Below are 23,307 nucleotides of genomic sequence, written 5' to 3'. Positions count from 1 at the left end.
ACAATGAATCAAAGCTTGATATGTTTGGGACCTTGTAGCCACAGACCAATCAGAATGCTCATGCCGACCCCTATCCACTGCCGAAAGCACCTACAATGGGATCAGTACTAGGCCATGCAGCAATAGTAGTAGGTGGCCTGTTCTGATGAATCACGTTTTCTACTAAATCGTGAGGAAGACCAGGTTCATGTGTGTTGCTTACCTGGGGAAGAGATGACACCAGGATGCACTATAGGAAGAAGGCAAGGCAATGGAGACAGTGTGATGCTCTGGCAATGTTCTGCTGGGTGACCTTGGGATCTGGCAGTCATGTGGATGTTACTTTTACACATACCACCTACCTAAACATTGTTGTAGACCAAGTACACCCCTTCATGGCAATGATTATCCCTAATGACAGTGCCACACAGGGTGCATTAATCATGTTGAAGAACATGATATAGAGTTCAAGGTGTTGACTTGGCCTCCAAATTCCCCAAATATCAATCCAATCGAGCATCTGTGGGATGTGCTGGAAAAACAAGTCTGATACACTAAGTCTGGGTTCACACGAGCATGTTACGTACGTAATGGACCGAACACACTGCAGGGAGCCGGGCTCCTGGCATCATAGTTATGTACGATGCTAGGAGTCCCTGCCTCGCTGCAGGACAATTGTCCCGTACTGTAATCATGTTTTCAGTACGGGACAGTAGTTCCATGGAGAGGCAGGGACTCCTAGCATCGTACATAACTATGATGCTAGGAGCCCGGCTCCCTGCAGTGTGTTCGGTCCGAGACTTGCGGTCGAAATACGTTCCGTCCATTACGGACGTAACATGCTCGTGTGAACCCAGCCTAAGGCCCCAACACGCAACTTACAGTACTTAACGGATCTGCTGCTAACGTCTTGATGCTAGATATCACTGGACACATTCAAAAGTCTTGTGGAGTCCATACCTCGATGGGTCAGAGTATTTTAGCAGCACAGTGGAGGTCCTACACAATATTAGGAAGGTGGTTTTACTGTTATGACTGAATGATGTATGTGTCTCATTTCCCAGAGAAATCCATGAATGAAAGTAATCTTATGCCCATTTCTATATTACAGATACAATGCTGCCTATAAAGATTTTGCCATTGATAAACAGGATCAAGGGGGTTGTCGGAAGAAGCTTCAGTTAGTAAGTTTATGGTTCTGGTGCATACCTAATCTTTCAACTTCAACCTTGATGAAATATAACTAAGAATGGGTAGATTTAGCTGTTTTCACCAAGCAGCTAGAGCTACAGCATATCCACAGGTATTATAATGTAATTTAATGTTTAAGTACAGGGTCACTCTCAGTCCACCACCGGCAATCGCCTAAATGATGTTCCATCCAGGTCCTTATTAGTCAATCAACTAGTAGATCAACGTTATATACTAAGAATAAATTCAGATAATTGTACACCGCCATTCCACTTGGTAATGAGAATGGGGTTTGTGGTTGTGGAGGTGGATGCTGCCTTCATGAACTATGAAACTTGGTATATTATCTTCTTGGAAAATTTATTTTTATTGAAATAGGAGTTCTGTTGTTTTGGCTTCCAGTTCAAGGATTTATGAACCTCCTGGATTTAACTCACTTTACTAGTCTAAAAATGCAATGTCCGCTAAATGTATTCCGCCTCTTGCATTCACGGTAGTGCTTTAAGACTGAAAGAGAACACTGACTGACATTTCTTCTTATGGTCATTATGAGAAATCGCCATCTTAAACCAGCTTATGCTAATAGATGCATCACATGACAATTGGCAGGATAAGGCTTTAGTTTTATATTTCACACTATTGATTAACAATGGCTCTGGTAAGAAGTAATGGTATGAAGCAGAATGCTGACAAAGGAGTGCTGCTTGGTATGCAGTGCATTGATCGAGCTTAGGAGGAAGGTGACTTACAAATAAGAACAAATCCTAAAAACTTCTGTCAGATATATTACAAAGAATTATAAAAAATATATACTGTACTATTCTTCACATTTATAAAACTTCTAAGAAATTTCCACTTTCATGCATATTTGCACATGCCCCGTAAAGTTTGAGGCTCCGTTTCACAGGACAATACTGTGAGAAATGGGATGGTTGGGAGGTAGGTAAAGGTATATTGTAGATTATTATGTGGATTTGAACTCTTTGTGAAAAGTTAGAACAGGAAAGCCTGGTTGTCATCAGAAGCTGGCAGTAGTGCAGCTTCAGGTCTTGTGCCTGTAACTTCAAGTGATCATATTGCAGCATACAATTAAGATTTAAAAAAACAAAAAAGTCCATTTGATTTGTCACCCAAGTACAATGTTTCGGCAATTCAAAGTGCCTTACAAAGACTTCTGACATCTCCCTCTGATTTCAATGGGGGTTGAAGAAATATATATAAATGCCTTTAACTCCTCTTGTGGTGGCTGCAGGCAACCAGAATGTTAGCATTAAATCCAACGGCCATGTGAAGGGAAGCAGGGAATTTGGAGCTGTATCTGTATCACAAAAAAAAACAGAGCTCTAACACTTCTAAAGATGTATTGTGAAATTAAACAGCACAGAGTTGAGGATTTATTTACAGTAGATAAAACCGTGCTTACAAAGTGCAGGCACTGTTTATCAGGAGACAATCTGTTGGCACTCTTTATGTGGGACACTCTATTGTCTATTGAGGGCTCTCTGCGGGCAGTTTTGATGGGGTCGCTGTGATTTGCATTGCAAAAAGGGTTTTCCCATCAGGACAACCTCTTCTTAGAATGGCGCCATCCCGCCCATTGATCTGCTATTATCGCAAGGAAATGCCAAAAAGGGACTCATTACCCCTGTATAGACACAGGAATGGGGTAATCAATAGGACATATGGAAAGTGATTGTCTAGTTGGGAGAACCCTTTTAATGTAAACACTTTGACAGTCATTATGGAGGTGTGAGTATACTAGAAGGCCCACTCCCCCATACCAGGTATATAGTGAAGGATATATTTTGATTACTGGGATCCCGCAAAACTCCAGTGTCTTATTCCAGTTATATGAATACATATATATTTATTAATGAAATATCCCTATCTATTTGTTAATACTTTTGAGTAGATTTCTTTTTGCACATCTGAATAATATACACACAATCCTAATTCATGTTTGTTGCAAAGATATTATAATGTTTTCATCAAGCAAATTTATTATTGGCCGTGTCCATTTCCTGGTTTTCATTGACATCTTTTATGATAGAAAATTGCTTCTTAGTCGCTCCTATCTTGAATTTAAGGTGCCCATACACATTAGACAAAACTCAGTCTAACCTGATGATTTCAGCAAGATCAAGGGTGATCTAATGTCTATAGGGGTCTCCAGACAGCAGAAGTCGGGGGAAAGAAGGATTGGGGATTTTAGATATCAGCATGTAGGATCCTTAGTTTCCACAGGAGATAAGCTACTGCCAGAGGGGTTTGGCCTTGCCTTATTCCCTTTTCCCCATTAAAATAACATGCACGCTCAGTCGAGCCAACTATCCATGTTTATGGTGGAGTCAGGAGAAATAGCTATCGGTCGAACAGTTATTTCTTATTTATGGACTCTGGTCTCAATACTTGTTAAATCTTTACTGCAGAAGTAGCAGGATGAGTGTCGTATGCCTCCATTGGTACATTTCCTGAAAGTAGTGAACGCTGAGTCTTTCTTGGCAAATTTGGCTGATAAGCATGATTTCTAGAAGCATTAAATAACTAGTTTAAAATGATAGTAATGTAAGCCACAACAGACTGCTGTGGTAATAAAATGCATTAATACCTCTTTATTATGCTGCAGATCAGGAACACTCTGTCTAGTTGCTCTCACAGCCTAGATAAAGAAAGCATGCTTCAGTTTTCGCTTTTAGAAGTTAAAAAAGACCAGGACCATATGCGCGTGGACACCAGGTGATATAGCTTGTAACCACAATTACAACCTATCCATTGTTTTGATCTAAGAGATAAACCAAGTCTGGGAGAATCATATGGCATTGTTAAATATAAAACATTTTATCCTTAGCTTTTTATCATAGTAGATGACACGTCACTTAAGGAAACGCCCTTTTGGGTACTATTATATCATAAGTGACTTGTTCCCAAAAGACTTAGATGTTTCCCTAACCCTTACATTCTTTGAGCATTGTTCAGCTGGCTCCTTGGTTGCCAGATCTTGCAAGTCAACTAAAGATCCAGTTTGTGTTGTTACACAATGACAGTCTAATCATGCACACTACTGCTCAGTTGAGCGGTTACAGCAATCATGCACAATATAACATACAGTATCTTACAGACATCCAAGCCCATAATTAGTCATGGAGTGTAACACAAGAGGCTCATTTATCTAAAAAGCGGATATAATAGAAACTTGTATAAATATAACTGTACTATGTCACTAATAACAAAACAAATACTATTAAGGCTATGTTCACACGAAGGAATTTTTGCGATGGATTCCTCCTCAAAATTCTGCCTCCCATTTATTTCAATGAGAGGTAGACGCTTCTTTTTCCCAATAGCGGATTTTTTTCAGCTGGCGGACAAAAGTGGCGTCCTGCCCGATCTTCTGGCGGATTCTGCCCAAACCTGCCATTGAAGTGAATGGTAGTAGGAATCTTCCTGCTGATGGCAGGAATAATTCTGCTGCGGATTTTGCGGCTGGACCTTCCAAGCAAATTCCGCCTTGTGAACATAGCCTAATTGTGTATAAACTAAGCAGGATTGTACAGTGAGTAACTGCGGTTGTAATATTTTTGTATTCCAGCATGGATCGTATGAAACATTGTCTACAAAAAACGCAGTTGATTTTCCAGCAATTTAAGAAACGAAGACATCTTTCGAGTAAGTGAACATTTGTATACAGTTGCAATAGTACATCTTTAGGAATATGCATGTTCCCTCAAAGCAGAAAATATCAAAATTTATGAAAGGGGGTTGTCCCATGATTAAATATAACATTTCTCTATTAGATCACACTAAATAGAACAAGTTTTCAATTGGTTTAAAATTGCTTCTGTGTCTAGATATTGCTATTACATACTTGTTATGGTGACCCCCTGGAGTTGTTTTGATTCTGTCTTAGAACGTCAACCTAAAGGGGCAGAGTTACTACTGTGTCTGCATCTACTGTATAATATGTTGAAAAATCGCCGATTTTATTTTAGACTAATTTAAGAACAAATGTTTGCACCTCACGAGACGTTCTTATAAAGGGTGTAAAAAAGGGTGTGTGGCTTAGCATGTAGGGGTGTAGCTTTAATGCGCCAAACTAAAACTAAGTCATCCAAAGTTGGTATAAGGAAGTGAAAATTGACCAGCGCTCCTTTCATTTTTATTGAGCTGCGCAGACGCCGGAAGTCAGAGGTTAGTCATGGAGAACTTGGGGGACTTTCGGTCCCCCGTTCTCCCTATCGCTGCCAGCGATCACACATGTATCCCCTATCCTGTGGATAGGGGATACATGTCTTTTCACACTGTAGGTCGCATTTTTTTGGGGGGTTGGGGACGCTGTATGGCGTTCCCTACAGGGCGGGCTGTATAGCATTCCCTACAGGGGGGGGCTGTATGGTGTTCCCTACAGGGGGGGCTGTATAGCGTTCCCTACAGGGGGGGCTGTATGGCGTTCCATACAGCCCCCCTGTGGATAGCGCCATACAGCCCCCCTGTAGATAACGCCATACAGCCCCCCTGTAGATAGCGCCATACAGCCCCCTCTGTAGATAACGCCATACAGCCCACTCTGTAGATAACGCCATACAGCCCCCCTGTAGATAATGCCATACATCCCCCTGTAGGGAACGCTGTACAGCCCCCCTGTAGATAGCGCCATACAGCCCCCCTGTAGATAGCGCCATACAGCCCCCTCTGTAGATAGCGCCATACAGCCCCCCTGTAGATAACGCCATACAGCCCCCTCTGTAGATAGCGCCATACAGCCCCACTGTAGATAACGCCATACAGCCCCCTCTGTATATAGCGCCATACAGCCCCCTCTGTAGATAGCGCCATACAGCCCCCTCTGCAGATGGCGCCATACAGCCCTCCCTGTAGATAACGCCATACAGCCCGCTTTGTAGATATCTACAGAGGGGGCTGTATGGCGCTATCTACAGAGGGGGCTGTATGGCGCTATCTACAGAGGGGGCTGTATGGCGCTATCTACAGAGGGGGCTGTATGGCGCTATCTACAGGGGGGGGTTGTGTGACACCCAGGGGAGGGGGGGGGCCCCAGTCCAAAGTTTGCTATGGGGCCCAGTCTTTCCTAGTTACGCCCCTGCTTGACACTTAACACATTTGAACAGTTTGCTTCATCTATAAGTTATTGTTACGAGCAGTAGGAATACTGCAGAAAATAGGAAAGGACGATCCAGCGCTGTGTTGGATTTTAAAAAGGAAATGCAATTCCCAATTTTATTGGAGATATGATTAAAAACCGGAAAGGAGACGCAGTCTCAAGATGGAGTGTAGTAGCGGGCTGATAGCCCAAGCCTACGCAATTCGAGCACGTGCAGTGCTCTTAGTCATGGCAGAAAATGTGGCTAGTTGCAATGAACAAAATGGAAGAGACTAATACCTTCAGTACTACCATTGATTAGCAGAGACTGAGGCATGGAGTCTTAGAAACCCCTGCTCTATGTAAAGAAAAAAAACCATATATATATATATATATATATATATATATATATATATATATATGTGTCTATTGGTGTGATTTGTATCTCAAAAAGTTAAAATCTTTTTTAATAAAAAGTGTTTAGAAAGTTGCATCAATCACACTGATAGACATTTTCATAAAAAAAAAAGAGAAAAAAGATTTCAAAGGTTTAAATAACTTGTTATTGTGATAATCCAGATCATTGGAGTGTTTGTGATTAAAGTTGAATTTGGGCTGACACTGGGCCATCTGGAAATCATTGGCTAAATGCTCGTTTGACTGACATCTATTCCGCACACACATGGACACTCAGCTGAGCACCCTAAAATAGGTGTACATGACCTTTGTGATATAAAGTCAAAGTGCTTGTTCACATACTGTAGGTTCTATACATACCTACATGATGTAGTATTAGTGATATATATGATAACACATGAGGAACAAATACACAAACATCCACATATATATTGTTGACAAGACAAGTAGTGTTAGTTGTGTTGCTCCTTTTCTTGTCTGAGCACGTATCTGCTGTGGGGCCCTTGGAGAGAGGGGTCCAGACCAAGTTGGTTGCATCCCTTATTTTATGGGTGGTGGGAACCTGTGCAGGGATCCCCTCTCCACTGGTCATACTAATAAGGGTGTAGGAGATTAGCCCAAGAAACATGGAAAGGAGAAAGGAGTGGCAAACAGTCACCAAATACCAAGTGGTTAGGGGTGTAGGAGTGTTAACCAACACCCGACAAGAGCTCCATTGTTACTGTTTTATGGGCCCCCCTCATTTGTAGGTATGCCTCTGCAGTTATATATTCCTTTGATGGATTAGTATCCTCTGTCTATACGGTTATAAAGATTGGATAATATTCAGAGGATTAGCACCAATGTATCTTTACTGCATTCTGTGTAAGGCTTCAGTCACACGAGCGTGACAGATTTACATGCGTAATTCTGCCTGTGTGCGTTGCGTTTTTGCATCAGTGTGCTTTGCGTGTGGCATGTGTTTTTCACGCACTTGCAAGCACATTTTTTTTTCAATGTAATTGATGCATGAAACACGGATAGCACACGGATTTGCGTCCGTGTTCTGTCTGTGGTTTTCACTCAACCATTGACTTAAAAAACTGCACGAATATAGGACATGCAGTGAGTTTCTCGCAACGGACACTCGCTGCGTGAACACTCACGAATGTGTAAATAGCCCCATTGAAATGAATGTTTCAACGCACAGCACATGGACGAGAATCACGCTCGTGTGAATGAGCCCTTAGGATCAATGTAAATGTACATGTGTAGTAGATATTGCAGCATATATGATTGTTCCCTTCTTGTTTAAGGACTTTCATACAATGAAGAACAAATACATAAGTTGGATAAGTAAGTAATTGTTTGTATTATACTTTTCCGTAACCTAAAATTGCATATTTTTTTCTTTGTAATATTTTACTTATTTTAAATCTCCTCCCAGAATAAATTTAGTTAACTTAGCCAAGAAAGTACTGACCATATTTGAAGAAGAAATTGTGCAGAAATACCAAGCAGCTCTGTCAGGACACAGCAGCAGGATGAGGTATATTTGCAGTAATACATGTATTCAGTGATGCAAATATCAAACATGACTGTTCTTACTTCCCATTTTGGTTATATGATTTTTCCAACAAAAAAGGAACCCGAATACTATTCATCCTTTATTGAGAGGATTGATAAATACTCAGAATCAGAGAGGAAATGAGTGCCGGATTATAAAGGCGTTTTCCAAGCTCCATATAAATTTCTGCTAACTGGTGATCATAGAGTGCCCTTATAGTTTTTATGGCTTCTGGGCAGCATGTGGAAGGGATTGCATCCCACTTATTTCCTCCCACTCTACTCAGTACACGCTCTCTCCAGCATTTCAGGTTGTACATGCCAGGAAAGGAGTACAATCTCATCTTTATCTGCATTAGAGAAGTGTTATAGGCATGTGTGACACAGAGATTAAGTGACTGCACAACAGAAAGATGATAAAATGAAGAGCATACAGCCATTAGGTGGACATGTAACTGGTGATGTGCGCTCCTTAGGGGTAGAGCCCATCTAAATGAAGTCGCATAATCAGAGTACAAAATGTGAGAAAGTATTACACTGGTCAGGTGATGCAGATGTTAAACTCCTTCCTTATGTATTTTTGTGATGGACAATACATAAGTAAATTAACCTGTTGGCCACTATAAGAAGATAATGTGGAGAGCTTGGTAAACTTCCCTAGAGTAAACCTGATTGTCTTGAGTGATGGGTAATGATGTGCGAAGATATCATTGGCACCCTTAATTGTTTTGTCCATTAAGGACAATATTTTAAGAAATAAATTATATGTTCCACCTTTGTTTTATTAGAATATTTTAATAACATGTCCAAAATCTTTCAACCAAAAAGTTGGCCTGTCAACATATAGTACATGCATATCTTTCAAACAAGAAAAAAAGAAGAAACATAATACACATGGACAAGTTAATATATCAAAAGATTTTAAAAGAGGTCAGGAAGGCTTTTTTGATAAATATTCAAGTTCTTTGGACCAAATTGCTGGAAATAAGTCCTTGATCCAGGGATTTATTCACATTTGGAGTCAGGAAGGCATTTTTCCTCCTTAGGCCTAGTTCACATCGCGTTTTTGCCTTCCGTCAGAGGTATACGCCGGGCGGACTCTCGACGTATACCTCCGTCAGAAGGCTGTAACATATCTCACTGTATAGGCATATGCAGGGCCGCCATCAGAAATTTCTGGGCCCCATACAGGCAAGGATTCTGGGGCCCCCCTCACTATTGGGGCGGGCACAAAGTAAAGGGGTCGGAGGTAAGGCAGCGGTGAAAAGCAAACTAGTAGGAGATCTCTTTGGAGGGGCAGGGCAGAGCTAGCTGGTGGGTATCAGGGGGCAAGGTGGAGAGACTAAGTGCCAGAGCTCAGCGGGGGAAGGAGGAGGGGATTTCTGGGAGAACAGAAAGTGGCATGGGTGGTAACACCGGGCATGAGGGCGCCCGTGCCGCCCGTTGGAAAAGGCCCCCCCATGGCCGGCGGCGTACTATAGCAGAGCAGGGAGGTATCTCCCTGCACTTCAATCTACTAGCACCACTGTAGCTCCCTGAAGGAGCGAAATCCCTGTGTGGCCGGGGATTCCGCTCCTGGAGTGCTCCGCTTGATGCCTCTGTCCGTATATGGACAGTGACATCAGGGCAACTCCTGAAGGGGCATCCCCGTTTACAGCGTTGCTGACTCTGTGACCGGGGATTCCACTCCAGGAGAAGCCCTTGACGTCACTGTCCATAAATGGACACAGACGACAGGAGCTTCTCCTGGAGTAGAATCCCCGGTCACAGCGTCGGCAACGCTGTGGACTGGGATTCTGCTTCAGGAGTTGCCCCTGATGTCACTGTCCATATACGGACAGAGACATCAAGTGGAGCGCTCCAGGAGCGGAATTCCTGGCCACAGGGGGATTCCGCTCTTTCAGGGAGCTAAAGTGCAGCTATCTACAGGAAGGGGGGTGCTATCTATAAGGGGGCTGTGTGGCACTACCTGCAAGGGCGCTGTATGGCACTACCTACCATGGGGCTGTGTGGCAATACCTACCACTTGGCTTTGTAGCGCTACCTACCAGGGGGCTGTGTGGCACAACCTACAAGGGGGCTGTGTGGCACAACCTACAAGGGGGCTGTGTGGCACTACCTACAACGGGGCTGTGTGGCACTACCTACAACGGGGCTGTGTGGCACTATCTACAGGGGGCTGTGTAGCACTATCTACAGGGGGCTGTGTGGCACTACCTACAAGGGCCTGCGTGGCACTATCTACAGGGGGAATCTGTGAGTGACGGGCTGATGGTTATTTTACTGTGAGGGGGGGGGGCTGATGGTCATTTTACTGTGAGGGGGGGGGCTGATGGTCATTTTACTGTGAGGGGGGGGCTGATGGTCATTTTACTGTGAGTGGGGGCCGATGATTATTTTACTGGGAGTGGGGGGGCGATGATTATTTTACTGGGAGTGGGGAGCTGATGGTCTTCAAGTGGTTTCCACCCCTGAGCTCCAATTGAAATTAATAGGAGGTAGTAAATATCATTTGGAGCTTTTTTTTCCTGCATCTTTTGCATTCGCTTCAACAGCTTAAAAAAACGCAAAAAAAAAAAAAGGTCAAACAATGCGGTCAGTTCCTGAAGCAATTTTGAGTCCGATTTTTTTTGCCTTACAAAAAACGCTGTGTGAACATACCCTACGAGTGTAGTGCTTGTTTTTAGCCATTTTCTGTCTTTCTCTAAATTAGGGGTGCCCTGAGGAAATTTTCTTTTTCCAGTGGTGCCTCGAGTCCGAAAATGTTGTGAAACTCTGTACTAGGCTACATGATCACCCCGGCCAACGCAAGGATCCCGTCGTGGAGCAGCTCAGTTCATCGTGGGAACGGGGCCTAGCGGAGTACAACTTGTTTTGTTTGTTTGGGGGCACTGTCTACAAGGAAGGGGTGGGGGGGCTGTATGGCACTGTCTACATGAGGGAGTTGGGAGGCTGTATGGCACGATCTACAACGGGGAGGTGGGGGGCTGTATGGCACTGTCTACATGAGGGAGGTGTGGGCTTTATGGCACTGTCTACAAGGGGGAGGTGGGGGACTGTATGGCACTGTCTACAAGGAGGAGGTGAGGGCTGTATGGCACTGTCTACATGAGGGAGGTGGGGAGGCTGTATGGCAATGTCTACATAAGGGAGGTGGGGGCTGTACGGTACGGTCTACAAGGGGGAGGTGTAGGGCTTTATGTCACTGTCTACAAGGAGGAGGTCTATGGCACGATCTACAGGGGGGGAGATAGGGGATGTATGGCACTGTCTACAAGGGTGAGGTGGGGGCTGTATGGCACGATCTACAAGGGTGAGGTGGGGGCTGTATGGCACTGTCTAAAGGAAGGCTGTATCGCATAATCTACAGGGGGCACTATCTACAGGGGGGCTCTGTGTGGCAGGAAGGGGAGGGGGGCATTATACTGTGTGGGGGCCACTAAGCGGACATTATACTGTGTAGGGACACTACAGGGGGCAATATACTGTGTGTGGCACTTAGGGGGCATAATACTGTGTGGGCACAATTAGAGGACAAAATACTGTGTCCTTGAAGGGGTTATAATATATTATTATTATTATACCGTATGGGAGGAACTAAAGGGGCATTATACTGTGGAGGGCATTATACTTTTTTTTTATGGGCCATTTTTTTTATGATGGGGTGGGGCGCCGAAAGATCATTTTGCACGGAGCTCCATCTATCCTAAGGCCGGCCCTGTCTCTACCCACCACATGTTTGAAGGCTATGTAAAGTGAGTGTGGTATTTGTTGTTTTAGCAGTCTGTTTGGTGCTACTTTGTAAATACTTTTTAAAAATATATATTTTTACTTTATGAGATACAGAGCAGCTGTATCATGCACTGAAACCTTTATCTGTCAGGTCAGCGGGTCCTGCGTGTCCCTGTTCATAATTTAGATTTGATCGATAACAGGTGGATCCTGGCCCGCCGACACTGAACCCGTCAGTCCCCCGCACCTGACAGATGCAGGTCTCTGTGCACGATATAGCTGCTCTGTATACAGGATACAAAGCAGCTGTATCACATAAAGTAAAAATTATTTTTAATAAAAAGTATTTACAAAGTTTCATAACACACACTAATAAACTTTTTTGTATAAAAAAAGGTGTACATAGCCTTAAAGATCTCTCCCCCTCCCCCACGTATCCTCTCTCCTTCCTCTACCCCTCCTTTCAGATATCCTCTTTTCCCCCAGTTATCATCCCCCTAGTATAATGTCTCTTTCAGTGTCATCCACCATCCATTATTATCTCCTACCCACTACACCATCATCTCCCTGTCCCCATTGTCATCCAACTCCCCCCCCCCCCCCCCCATAGAAAGCAAGTGTCTTCCCCAGGTCTGTATGATCCTCCGGACACTGAAGCACCGCATTGTATCACTAGTAGCAGCTCTACGATGGCTCTTATCTCCTGGGCTGCGTATAACGGGACAATAAACCTGTCTTCTCCCTCTGATACACAGCCCGGGAGATAAGTGGTAAGAAATGCTACTAGCGATACAAGGATATGAAGCAGAGCTGAGAGGGTATAATGTGACATGGGTAACACTGATTTTTATTGTGGGGATGTGATGTGAGGAGGCTCCGGGCAGCAGCAGCCTGACAGACAGACATTACATACCGACACAGACATTACATATTGTACGCACTGTGTCAGGAGTCTTCTTCTGCTGCTGCTGCTGCTGCTTGTCGCCTCCACTGCATTCAAACCTCCCGCCACCTTCATGACGTCTCCTCCACACACTCTGTCACGCCGCTGTAGAGGAGGAGGAGGGGCGGGCTCTATGTGAACAGCGGGCCCTTATGATTTTACTCTGATGCAAACAACGGGCCCCGGCTCCGTGATGAGACCTGTTCCTTTCACCAAAGTGAAATCATAAGGGCCCGTGAGCAAATTCATTCCGGCAGTGGAGCACGGGCCCCCGTTTTTTAAAATTTTGACCGGGCCCCTGACAGCAGTACCGGCAGTACCTCCCTGATGGCGGCCATGGGCATATGGAGGGATACGTTGCCCCAACCCCCATGCAGAGCCCTACCTGAAGCGATGTGCCCAGGGGAGCTGACCCAGCGTACATTCTACACGTAGGGCTAAAACGTAATGTGAACTAGGCCTAAGATTAGAAAAAATAGGGAACTACCCCATGGTGGTTGTTTTGTCTTCCTCTGGATCAACACTGCAGTATAATAGTTTAATCTCCATGAACTTGTGCCTTTTTTTTTTATAATTTTGACCATGGGCAAATTCTAAATAAAAAAATCACAGTATGTAATAAGAGCTCCATCGAATAAACTTATATTTGTTCCTGTACTAGGACAATCACTGAAATTCAGACCCACCTAGGACTGATGAATGGATATTTGGTGGCCTGTGTAAAAGACCTCCACAGTTATGAGGAGTCTGTTAACAATGTACGGTAATAAAATATAGTTACTGACTTTAAGCATTTCATTGGGATATCTTAGCTGGTCATACATAGCCATAGATATGTGATTTGGCCGTTGATTTTGACATTGCTGCTGGACATGGTCATTATTTGGTTCATTCTCTGTGACTGGGTAAAGCAGTTATCGTACAGATGTGTCCAACCCCTTTCCATATGACGCTAACAAGCAGCGTCTCTAACTCCAGGGGACTAACGCCTTCCATGTATTACATAGTCGGTTATTCATGTAAATGACCACCATGTAATATTACTTTTCCCCGCAACAGCTTCCAATGGGTAACGTTAGCTGAATGTCGGGGGCTCGGGGGGGCCGGTTCCAATATTAAAGGGGATGTCTGTGAAGAAACAGGCTCTTTAACACATGGATTGCAGCTAAACCAAGCACAAGGCCTGGGATGTGTTGGCACAGTCAATTGTACCCAGACCTAGCAGCACTACCACTTACGCAAGCAGTAAACCTGCTCATACATTTAGTGATACAATTATAAAAGATAATAGTTAACAATTCAATTTGTGTATGTTGCTAAAACAATCACTTTCTGAACATTAGTCATTTGTTTCATAAGTAGTAACAGACTAGAGAGCAAAAATATCAACATGCTTGTCAGATCGGGGGAAAACTGACACGTGGGCGGTCAGCTTTAATCCAAGATTAACTTCATTTTGTGAGCTTTACATTTTCTAATGTCCAGATCTGCCCTATGTGTTTGTTGATTTTATGTGTGACACAGATCAAAAGAAGTAATTCTCTTTTTTTTGCAGACTGTGGACAAATTAGCCCAAAGAATGCAGCAAACTTGTTTAGTACAACCAAATCATAGCCCCGCCTCCTCATATCATGTTCCAGCAGAACAGGCGCTAACAGTTAGGTGGGTTAGTAAAATGGAAATTGTATGTTGTGACCGGATCTTGTGGACCATTTAAAAAATAAAAACAACTTGAATAGATTTGAGTTAACTTAATTTAAAGCCAGGGTTCTTTTGACAACATCTGCATGGAGTTTGTATGTTCTCCCAGTGTTTGCGTGGGTTTCCTCCAGGTTCTCCGGTACCCTACCACACTCCAAAAATATACAGATAGGGTATTTCGATTGTGAACCCCACTGCGGGCAGCAGCTGAGGACAACTTCTGTACAGTGCTCGGAATAGGTTGGCGCTATATAAGTAACAGAAATAAAAATAAATTATAAAATATGTTAACATATTAAACGTAGACAAACACAAAATCATGAAATTTCAATTTGCAGGTGAATATTTCAATTTGAAATGTAACAGACTGGTATTCCACTACCCAAACTGGCACTGGGGACAGGATATGTCTGTAATATTGGTAATGTGGATGTAATCTTGTAGCAAGAGCATATGGTTATAACTCCGGGTTCCTATGGCGTGCCACAGAGCAGAGGGGTTGCAAGCCGCATGTGGCTCCCGATCCACTTGTTGGGGACCACTGCTCTACACTAATATTTACATGCTGTAAACGGGCAGAATCATTACAGAACAGGATAAAAAGTGCGGAATTAAAGGCTATGAACACTTTTGAGGACATTTTTTTAAAATATATAATAAACAGATCAGTCAGTGTGTTTAGTGTAACATTGTAATTAGACTTTATTAAAAATTCATTTTACTTTTGGAGTTACAGCTGTTCTGTATTCTCTATACAGAACAGCTGTATCTCTCGTTCTCCTGTGGACCTGACATGTTCAGTGTCGGCGGGTCCTATGTTTCTCTGACTTAAATGTGGTTGTTTACAGGTGGATCCTGCATGTCACAGACACGCAGGACCCGCTATCGCTGAACCTGTCAGGTCCACAGGACTGACGGATTCAGTGTAAAACGAGAGATACAGCTGTTCTGTATAGAGAATACAGAACATCTGCATCTCCAAAAGTAAAATGATTTTTTAATAAAGACTAATTACAAAGTTACACTAAACACATGGACTAATCTATTTATTAAAAAACAAAATGCCCTGAAAGGTGTTCATAGCCTTTAAATTTTATTGGTGATGAACATAAAACAGTCTATCGCTGATCTTAATTTTCAGGTACAGTCACAATATATAAAGATTTATCCCTACAAATATCCCAGTTTTTTAGTACTGGCTCTGAAATGTATTGTAATGTGTTTTAATACTTTTTTTTAGAACATTAACATATTCCACATCACTGTACATAGAAAGTAACCCATAGTCCATGTAGCTAATGGGGGTCACAATCTAATTCCCTGTGTAGTATGTTTTGGATGACAATATACAGTATGGGTATCTTTCTTCTTTGTGCTAAATCTGACCAGTGTAACATTTGTCTGTGTCTCTCCCCAGAATGCATAAACTGCAAGATCAAATGAAGAGTGTCTCATATGAATTAGAAAAAAACAACAGTATTATAGAAAGGTAACTTTATGTTTATTTTTTAGCAGTGGGAGGTGAAATTAAATTTTGCAACAACCTCAAAACTTGTAAAGCGTCTATTGCAAAATAAGATCCATCTAAGGCCTCATGCACACCGTTAATGACGAATCCGTGAAACATGGACCACACATGGAACGCTTCCGTGTGCAGTCCATTGTTTCACGGACCAAATCAATGAAAAGGCTGAGACTGTTACCCGCAAAAACGGACAGGAGAAAGACCTATCCTATGTTTGACGGAACGGCCACACGGTTCCGTTAAATCAACGGAAATGTGCATGGTCCCATAGAAATAAATGTGTCCGGTGTTCTCAGTTAAAAAAATGGATTGCACCCTTAAGAAAACAACTGAAGTGGGCATAAGGCCTCATTCGCACCAGCGTTGAGATCCGTTAGACTTTTCCGTCAGGGAAACTCATGAACAGAAAGACAAACTAAATCCATAGCTTTCCGTTTGCATTACCAATTGATTTCAATGATAATGTTTCCATTGCAAATGGTTTTCGTTTGTCTCCGTTCCGTAATGTTTTAGTTTTTTTTAGCAGAAACAATAGCGTAGTCGACTAAGCTATTGTTTCCGCTAAAAAAACTGGAACCTTACGGAATGGAGACAAACGGAAACCATTTTCAACGGAAGCATTATTATTGAAATCAATGGTAATGCAAATTGAAGCTATGGTTTCCGTTTGCCTTTCCGTTCATGGGTTCCTCCAACAGAAAGGTCTAACAGAACCCAACGTTGATGTGAACGAGGCCTTAGTTCTAGACATTTCCCTTCCGTGTAAAAAAAAAGCAAAGGGAGGAGGTATTTACAGTTGGTCGTGATGAGATGAGGAAGGGGACGAAGAAGTATGCTGTGGATTCACATCTGGTGTCTTGGGTGCCACGGATAAGAAATGTTATGTATGTTATCATCTATAGGGAGCCTCTTCTGGTAACAGGTTCCCTATAATGTATAACTATGAAACATATCCTTTTTAGGAGTCACTGATGTATCTCCAAGATGCCACTGTTCTCTATGTTTATTCTAATGTTTCAGGAATATACATATTATCAATATAAAAAATAGTAAGTTTGTTGTGTAAGGTGATCTTCATATGCAGATGTATTTTCCCTCTGTGGATTCAATGATAGCGTTTTGAAAACCCCATCTATAGCTTAACAAAGTTTAGTCAAAAGAAAATAAAAACAAGGATTGCAGACATTCCTGGTGGTCTAGGGTAGTGGAGGGGTTAGTTCCAGTCACAGCCACACTCATATATGAGGCACTGTACCTGGATAAAACAATGAAGGGCCACAGTGCTCCAGAAAGTGCTGCAATACTGTTGATCTACTGATCGATAGGGGTCCTGAGGGCCAGACCACTTCCCTCCTAGAGTAGTGTAGGGGTTAATGTGTGCTTATTGTATTCTAGGTAGTATTCACTTTTGGTCTAGGGGTGGAGGAAGCTGAAGGCAATGTGCTCATGGCATTCTCCTTACCCTTCCTGCCCTGCACTGATCATAGAGATCAATGCCGAGCAGCAACATAGAGGATTGTGCGACTGTCTTTAGTAAGCTGCGCTATTCTCGCTATGATGGGGCAGGAAAAATCCTTCTAATATAAAGGAGGCTCGAAATTCCACAAGGTAATCCTTTATTTCTGTGGCCTGTGTTTGATTATGTGGCACACTAGAACCCCATATGGGATTCTAAAACTGCAGAATCAGTGTAATAAATATGGAGTTATCAGTTTCTCTGTTGACACCTGCTGTATTACAGAAAAATGGATAAACCTTTTATACCTGCAAAAAAAATAAAAATGTAACTCCACTTTACTAAATGCCCCCCAAAGCTACATCAGAACTGAATTGGAGCCTAAAGAAATAGGTTTTGGATATTTAATTGAAAACTTTAAAAATTGCTGCCAAATTTATAAGCCTTCTAACATCTCAAAAAAATAAGACTTTTAAAAAATAATGCCAACATAATGTAGACATATGGTAAATGTTAATTATTAACTATTCATTTTTATAAAATTTCGGTATACGTTTGTGTTTTCACAAATAAGCACCAAAAAATACTACTAAAATAAAGTACAATGTGTCACAAAAAAACAATCTGAGAATCACTTGGATGACACATGTCAGATTTGAAAAATGGGGCCATATCCGCAAGGCCAAAACTGGTTGCGTCTTTTAAGTGAACCTCTCACATAGAAAATGCTGTTAAATATACAGGCAGCATGTTATACAGCAGTAGGAACTGAGCAGATTAATATATTGTTTGAGAAAACATTCAGTATAACTTATATTTTATTCATTTACATCCCTGCCTTTTTTATGATTAGGAGTCTATTGGGTGGTATCTCTAAGACTGGATTTACACGAGCGTGTGCGTTTTGCGCGCGCAAAAGGCACTTAACAGCTCCGTGTGTCATCACCATATAATGCGCGGCTGTGTGATTTTCGCGCAGCCACCATCATTATGACACTCTGTTTGTATGTTTGTAAATATAAAAGCACGTGGTGCTTTTCTATTTTCAATCATAGTTTTGACTGCTGTTGCGCGAATCACGCGCGTCACGCGGAAGTGCTTCCATATGCTGCGCGTGATTTTCACGCACCCATTGACTTCAATGGGTGCGTGATGCCCGAACAACGCACAAATATATGACATGTCGTGCGTTTCACGTAGCGGACACACGCTGCGTGAAAATCACGGACTGTCTGAACGGCCCCATTGACTAACATCGGTCTGTGCAAGGCGCGTGATAATCACGCGCGTTGCACGGACGTATTACACGTTCGTGTAAATAAGCCCTAAATGACTGATAGCCTTCCTCATTTTAGTGTACATATTAGTGTTAAAGAGTATTTCCAACTTAGATATTTATGGCATATCCACAGGATATGCCATAAATGACTAATAAATATGGGTCCCAGCTCTGGGATCCGCACCTTTGTCAAGAATTGGGGTCACCATTCCCCCATTTCGCCTGGTAAGGCACCACTGGCTGCAGATTCCAGGCAGAATGGAGAGAGCCACACACAGTCCCTACTCCAATAGTCTGGCATCTGCGCCTCTCAAGGCGAAACTGGGGTTGGATGACCCCCGTTCTCAAAATAGATGGGGGTCTCTGCATAGAATGAGCAAGGATTTCAATAAATAAAAAACAAGCTATACTGACTCTTTTCTTACAAAATGATATATCAATCTGCTCAGCTCCTCCTGCTCTATAAAATGCAGTTGACAGATTAGACCAGATGTTCAGCGTGATAGGTTCCCTCTAGGGGATTAAAAATCTGTTGTTTTTCTCTCATTTCTATGGTATAGATTGTGCAGTATATTTTATATGAGTTTGAGATGGTAAAAGCTATTCTTACGAAGTAAATTTTTTTTCTAATCTTGCCTTTCTCAGGTTGAATGTATCTTGATCTGCTAGAACTGGAGCATGGGACAATGGCTGTGCAGTATTTGCGTGTTCACTGTAACCAGGCAACTCTAGAAATCAGTTTAAACATATTTAACAATGCAGAATCAAACAACTACATTTTCTTCATATACTTGAAGCCGTCTGAAACTGAGGAACGTGCAGATTTTTTCTTGGAGATGACATTTATGAGCTCTGTGCCGTTACTATTGAGATAAACTCATTGGATTTCGTTCAGTCTTTTGAGACTATGATTAGGCGGAAGCTGTGAACATGTCATTTTTCATCTTACTGTGTGTGCTATATGTTTATTGTAACGCTGGTTATCTGTGTTTTATTATTTTTAGTCAATTTGATTTGATAATATTACATTTTGTATTTTTCAGACTGTGAGATGTACATTTTTGCAAAAATCTTACTAAAAATTAAGCATCTTAGGGTCTGTTCACATCAGAGTTGCCCTTTCGTTGAGGGTTCTGTCGGAGGTTTCCGTCAGGTGAACCCCTTAACGAAAAGGCAAACGGTAACCTTAGCTTCCGTTTCCCTCACCATTGATCTCAATGGTGATGGAAACGTTGTTAATGTTTTCCTTTGGTCACCATTGTGACATGGTTTCATTGTTTTGACGGAGCAAATAGTGCAGTCGACTGCGCTATTAATTTAATCAAAACAACGAAACCCTGTCACAACAGTGACCAACGGAAACCATTAACAATGCTTCTGTCACCATTGAAACCTTAGCTTCCATTTCGCTCACCATTGATCTCAGTTTGCCTTTCCGTTGAGGGGTTAACCTCCGACAGAACCCCTCAATGGAAGGGCAATGCTGATGTGAACAGACCCTTATAGTCCCAAGTTAGGGGGACTTGGAAGCGCCAGACCCTCTGTTTAATTTAGAACTCTACCCAATCATATAGAGAACTATGTGGCTGTTCTTAGTCGCTTTTAGGAAGGAAGTTGAACGCATTAAGCATATTGGGACAGATTTACGAAGATGTTGAAGATTTAGGCAACATAAACTTAGACCAGGCAGTTTTAAGATGCGCCAACATTATCACAGTGACGCATCTTGCTAGACACTTTTCTCTTCGTTATACCAACGGTTGGTTGGCTTAGTGTTTATTTGGCGCACTTTGGTACATTTTAGGCCATGCCCCTTCCCTGATTAACCATGCCCCCTTTTCAAATTGTCTAATGAGGTGCAAACATCTGTTCTTGAATTAGTCTAAAATTAAATGCGCCCAATTGCGCCAAAATTTAGTGCATTGTTTGACACATTCTAGACACACAAGTAATTCTTCCCCATTGCATTCAGCTTCCTGTCAGGATACAGCAGAAAAGATCATTGGAGCCTGGGGACCAGTTTATATCAGGATGGGGCAATGAACACATAACCCCACTATACTGAACCACCAGGGAAGATGGTATTAGCCCCTCCAATATCTTAGACCACCAAGGATGATGGCATCAACCCCTTCAAGACTGTTGACATTAACCCCTTCACTACCACCAGGAAAGTCTAAATTAGTTGGAAATATTATTTTTCCTTATTTTGTATTTCCTAAACTTGTTTGGATTACACAGGTCCATGCATCTTAGGTCTCGTTCACACAGAGTTTTTTGCAGCAGGAAAATTGTGCCTCAGAATTCCGTTTGGGATTTTGAGGCAGATTTTTACCTTCCTGCATGTCGTTTGCTGCGATTTTCACCGCGTTTTTCACGGCGTTTTTCGCTCTAGCCCATTGAGTGCTACGGGCAAAAAACTCATCGAAATACGATTTCTCTGCCTCCTATTGATGTCAATGGGAGGTCAGAGGTGTAAACGCGCAAAGATAGGGCATGTCCCTTCTTTCTCCCGCGAGCGGTAAAACCGCCCCCGCCTCCCATTGAAATGAATGGGAGACATTTTCTGCCGGTTTTTGACAAGTGTTGCGGAGCGGTTTCCGCTCCAAAAAGCTTGTCAAAATACTCTGTGTGAAAAGGGCCTTATAGCTCGAAACATACAGTATTTTATGTTAACATTCTGTTTAATTAGGACAAGGCAGGGTGTGTTAATAGGGTAAATATGGAAAGGTGTGAATAATATACGGTTAGTGGAAATTTGGTTAGAATAGTACAGAGAGAAGAGCAGAGCCCATAAGTACAACTGGCCTGCTGCTGGTTCACAACACTTGCACTCTATCATGGGATAGGAGGGGGCATAGGCCAGCTTGAAACATTTCACACTCTCAACCTGTTTTTGGGAAAGGTGGATAGGACCAACCTGTCCTGAAGCTTCTCCTTTCAATAGACCCTATAGCAGCTGCAGGTACGGTTTCTGTGGTTCACGATAAAAATGTATCATAATATATAATATGAAATGAAAATTAGCATAATATTGCAAATGACAGAAGAGGTGCAATTGTAACAGTTTCCCAACTATAACCATGGCTGGACTTATACTGCTAAAGCCTATATGCATACAAGCTTTGCCACCCTAACCTCACCTACGTTCATTCTCTAAACTTTTAGGACTTGCTATTTATTTGTGTGTTTGGTTTGTTAATTTAAAATTAATTTTCCTTTTTTTACTTGTTCATGTTCACTAATGCTTGTCACCGCTTTTATCTTTTTAAATGGTAAACTATGTAAGGGCCTGTTCACATCTGCGTTGGAAAATGCAGGAAACAATGGCGGAGCATGCTGCGCTATTGTTTCCGGTAAAACCACAGACACACCGATGAAACCCATTAGAGCCAATGGGTTCGGTCTGGTGCATGTTGTCTCCGTCATTCAACGGAATCGGCGTTTTCATTGTTCTGCTCCTCTGACGGAGCAGAACAACGTTAACCCAAACACAGATGTGTATCGGGTCAAACTTTTTATGTGGGGTCTAGAGGTTTACAGTTCATGTATTATATTACATAGAACGCAACATAAAGCCTTTCTAAATTCAATAACCAATGGTTTCAGCAAGTAACCTAGCACAATTATCATAGCTGCTCCACTTGTAATTAAATCTACAATAGGAAAATTGTGAATTTATGTGTATTACCATTTGGAACACCTATTTGTTTTAATAAAATGTTGACAATATTTTTTTGTGATTAGAATTGTGGTAGTTACTGGCATTCATAACTGGATGGCGCTGTGTCATTACTAATGGTAAGTCATATTAGAAATGCATCAGCATATTCACTTTTTTTACACTGCAGCAGGAAAATTAATTTATTTCTGCATAATAACTTCAATGTTGAGATTAATTTAAAAACTGATATTCAATAGGGTGTTCTACAAAGGGACCGTTCAACCTATCCTATATAGCAATCAATATCTACTACAGCCGGTCTTTTGAAAAGATCAAGTGATCTAACACTTCTTGACCTCTTTCTCTTTTCCACATCTCCTTTTCCCCTATTTTTAATATATGGGGGCTTAACTACTATATGGTGGCCTATTACAGTATGAGGGCACCTATATACTATATGGGGATGAACTACTATTTTGGGCACCTATCTTCTATATGAGGGGCCTATATACTAAATGCGGGCCTAACTACTTTATGGGGGCACCACACTACTATATGGGGCCTAACTACTATGTGAGGGGCCTATATACTATATGTAGGGCCTAACTACTTTATAAGGGCACCTAATTACTATAAATGAGTACCTAACTACTATATATATAGGGCACCTAACTACTACATGGGAGGACAAAAGAGGAGTACTATTGTGTAGGTACACAGAGGGGGACATTACTACTGTATGGTGGCACCGTTACGGTTTGGGGGCCTCTATTACTG

General features: G+C 42.2%; 1 protein-coding gene across 1 annotated transcript in view; it reads left to right on the top strand.

The window, feature by feature from the left end:
- IKBKE (inhibitor of nuclear factor kappa B kinase subunit epsilon) overlaps nucleotides 1-19,978 on the top strand; it is a 100,431-nt gene extending 80,453 nt beyond the window's left edge. Inside the window, exons 13-21 of the mRNA XM_075853713.1 lie at nucleotides 1,091-1,163; nucleotides 3,797-3,906; nucleotides 4,760-4,836; nucleotides 7,981-8,020; nucleotides 8,112-8,213; nucleotides 13,567-13,663; nucleotides 14,461-14,567; nucleotides 16,024-16,095; nucleotides 19,512-19,978. Coding sequence (XP_075709828.1) covers nucleotides 1,091-1,163; nucleotides 3,797-3,906; nucleotides 4,760-4,836; nucleotides 7,981-8,020; nucleotides 8,112-8,213; nucleotides 13,567-13,663; nucleotides 14,461-14,567; nucleotides 16,024-16,095; nucleotides 19,512-19,527 — 694 coding nt within the window. The 3' untranslated portion in view covers nucleotides 19,528-19,978. The remainder of the gene's footprint in view (nucleotides 1-1,090; nucleotides 1,164-3,796; nucleotides 3,907-4,759; nucleotides 4,837-7,980; nucleotides 8,021-8,111; nucleotides 8,214-13,566; nucleotides 13,664-14,460; nucleotides 14,568-16,023; nucleotides 16,096-19,511) is intronic.
- The last annotated feature ends 3,329 nt before the right edge of the window (nucleotides 19,979-23,307 follow it).

Source organism: Rhinoderma darwinii, chromosome 2, assembly GCF_050947455.1.
Source record: "Rhinoderma darwinii isolate aRhiDar2 chromosome 2, aRhiDar2.hap1, whole genome shotgun sequence".
NCBI classification, from domain to species: Eukaryota; Metazoa; Chordata; class Amphibia; order Anura; family Rhinodermatidae; genus Rhinoderma; species Rhinoderma darwinii.
This window is presented reverse-complemented; position numbering and strand designations above follow the sequence as displayed.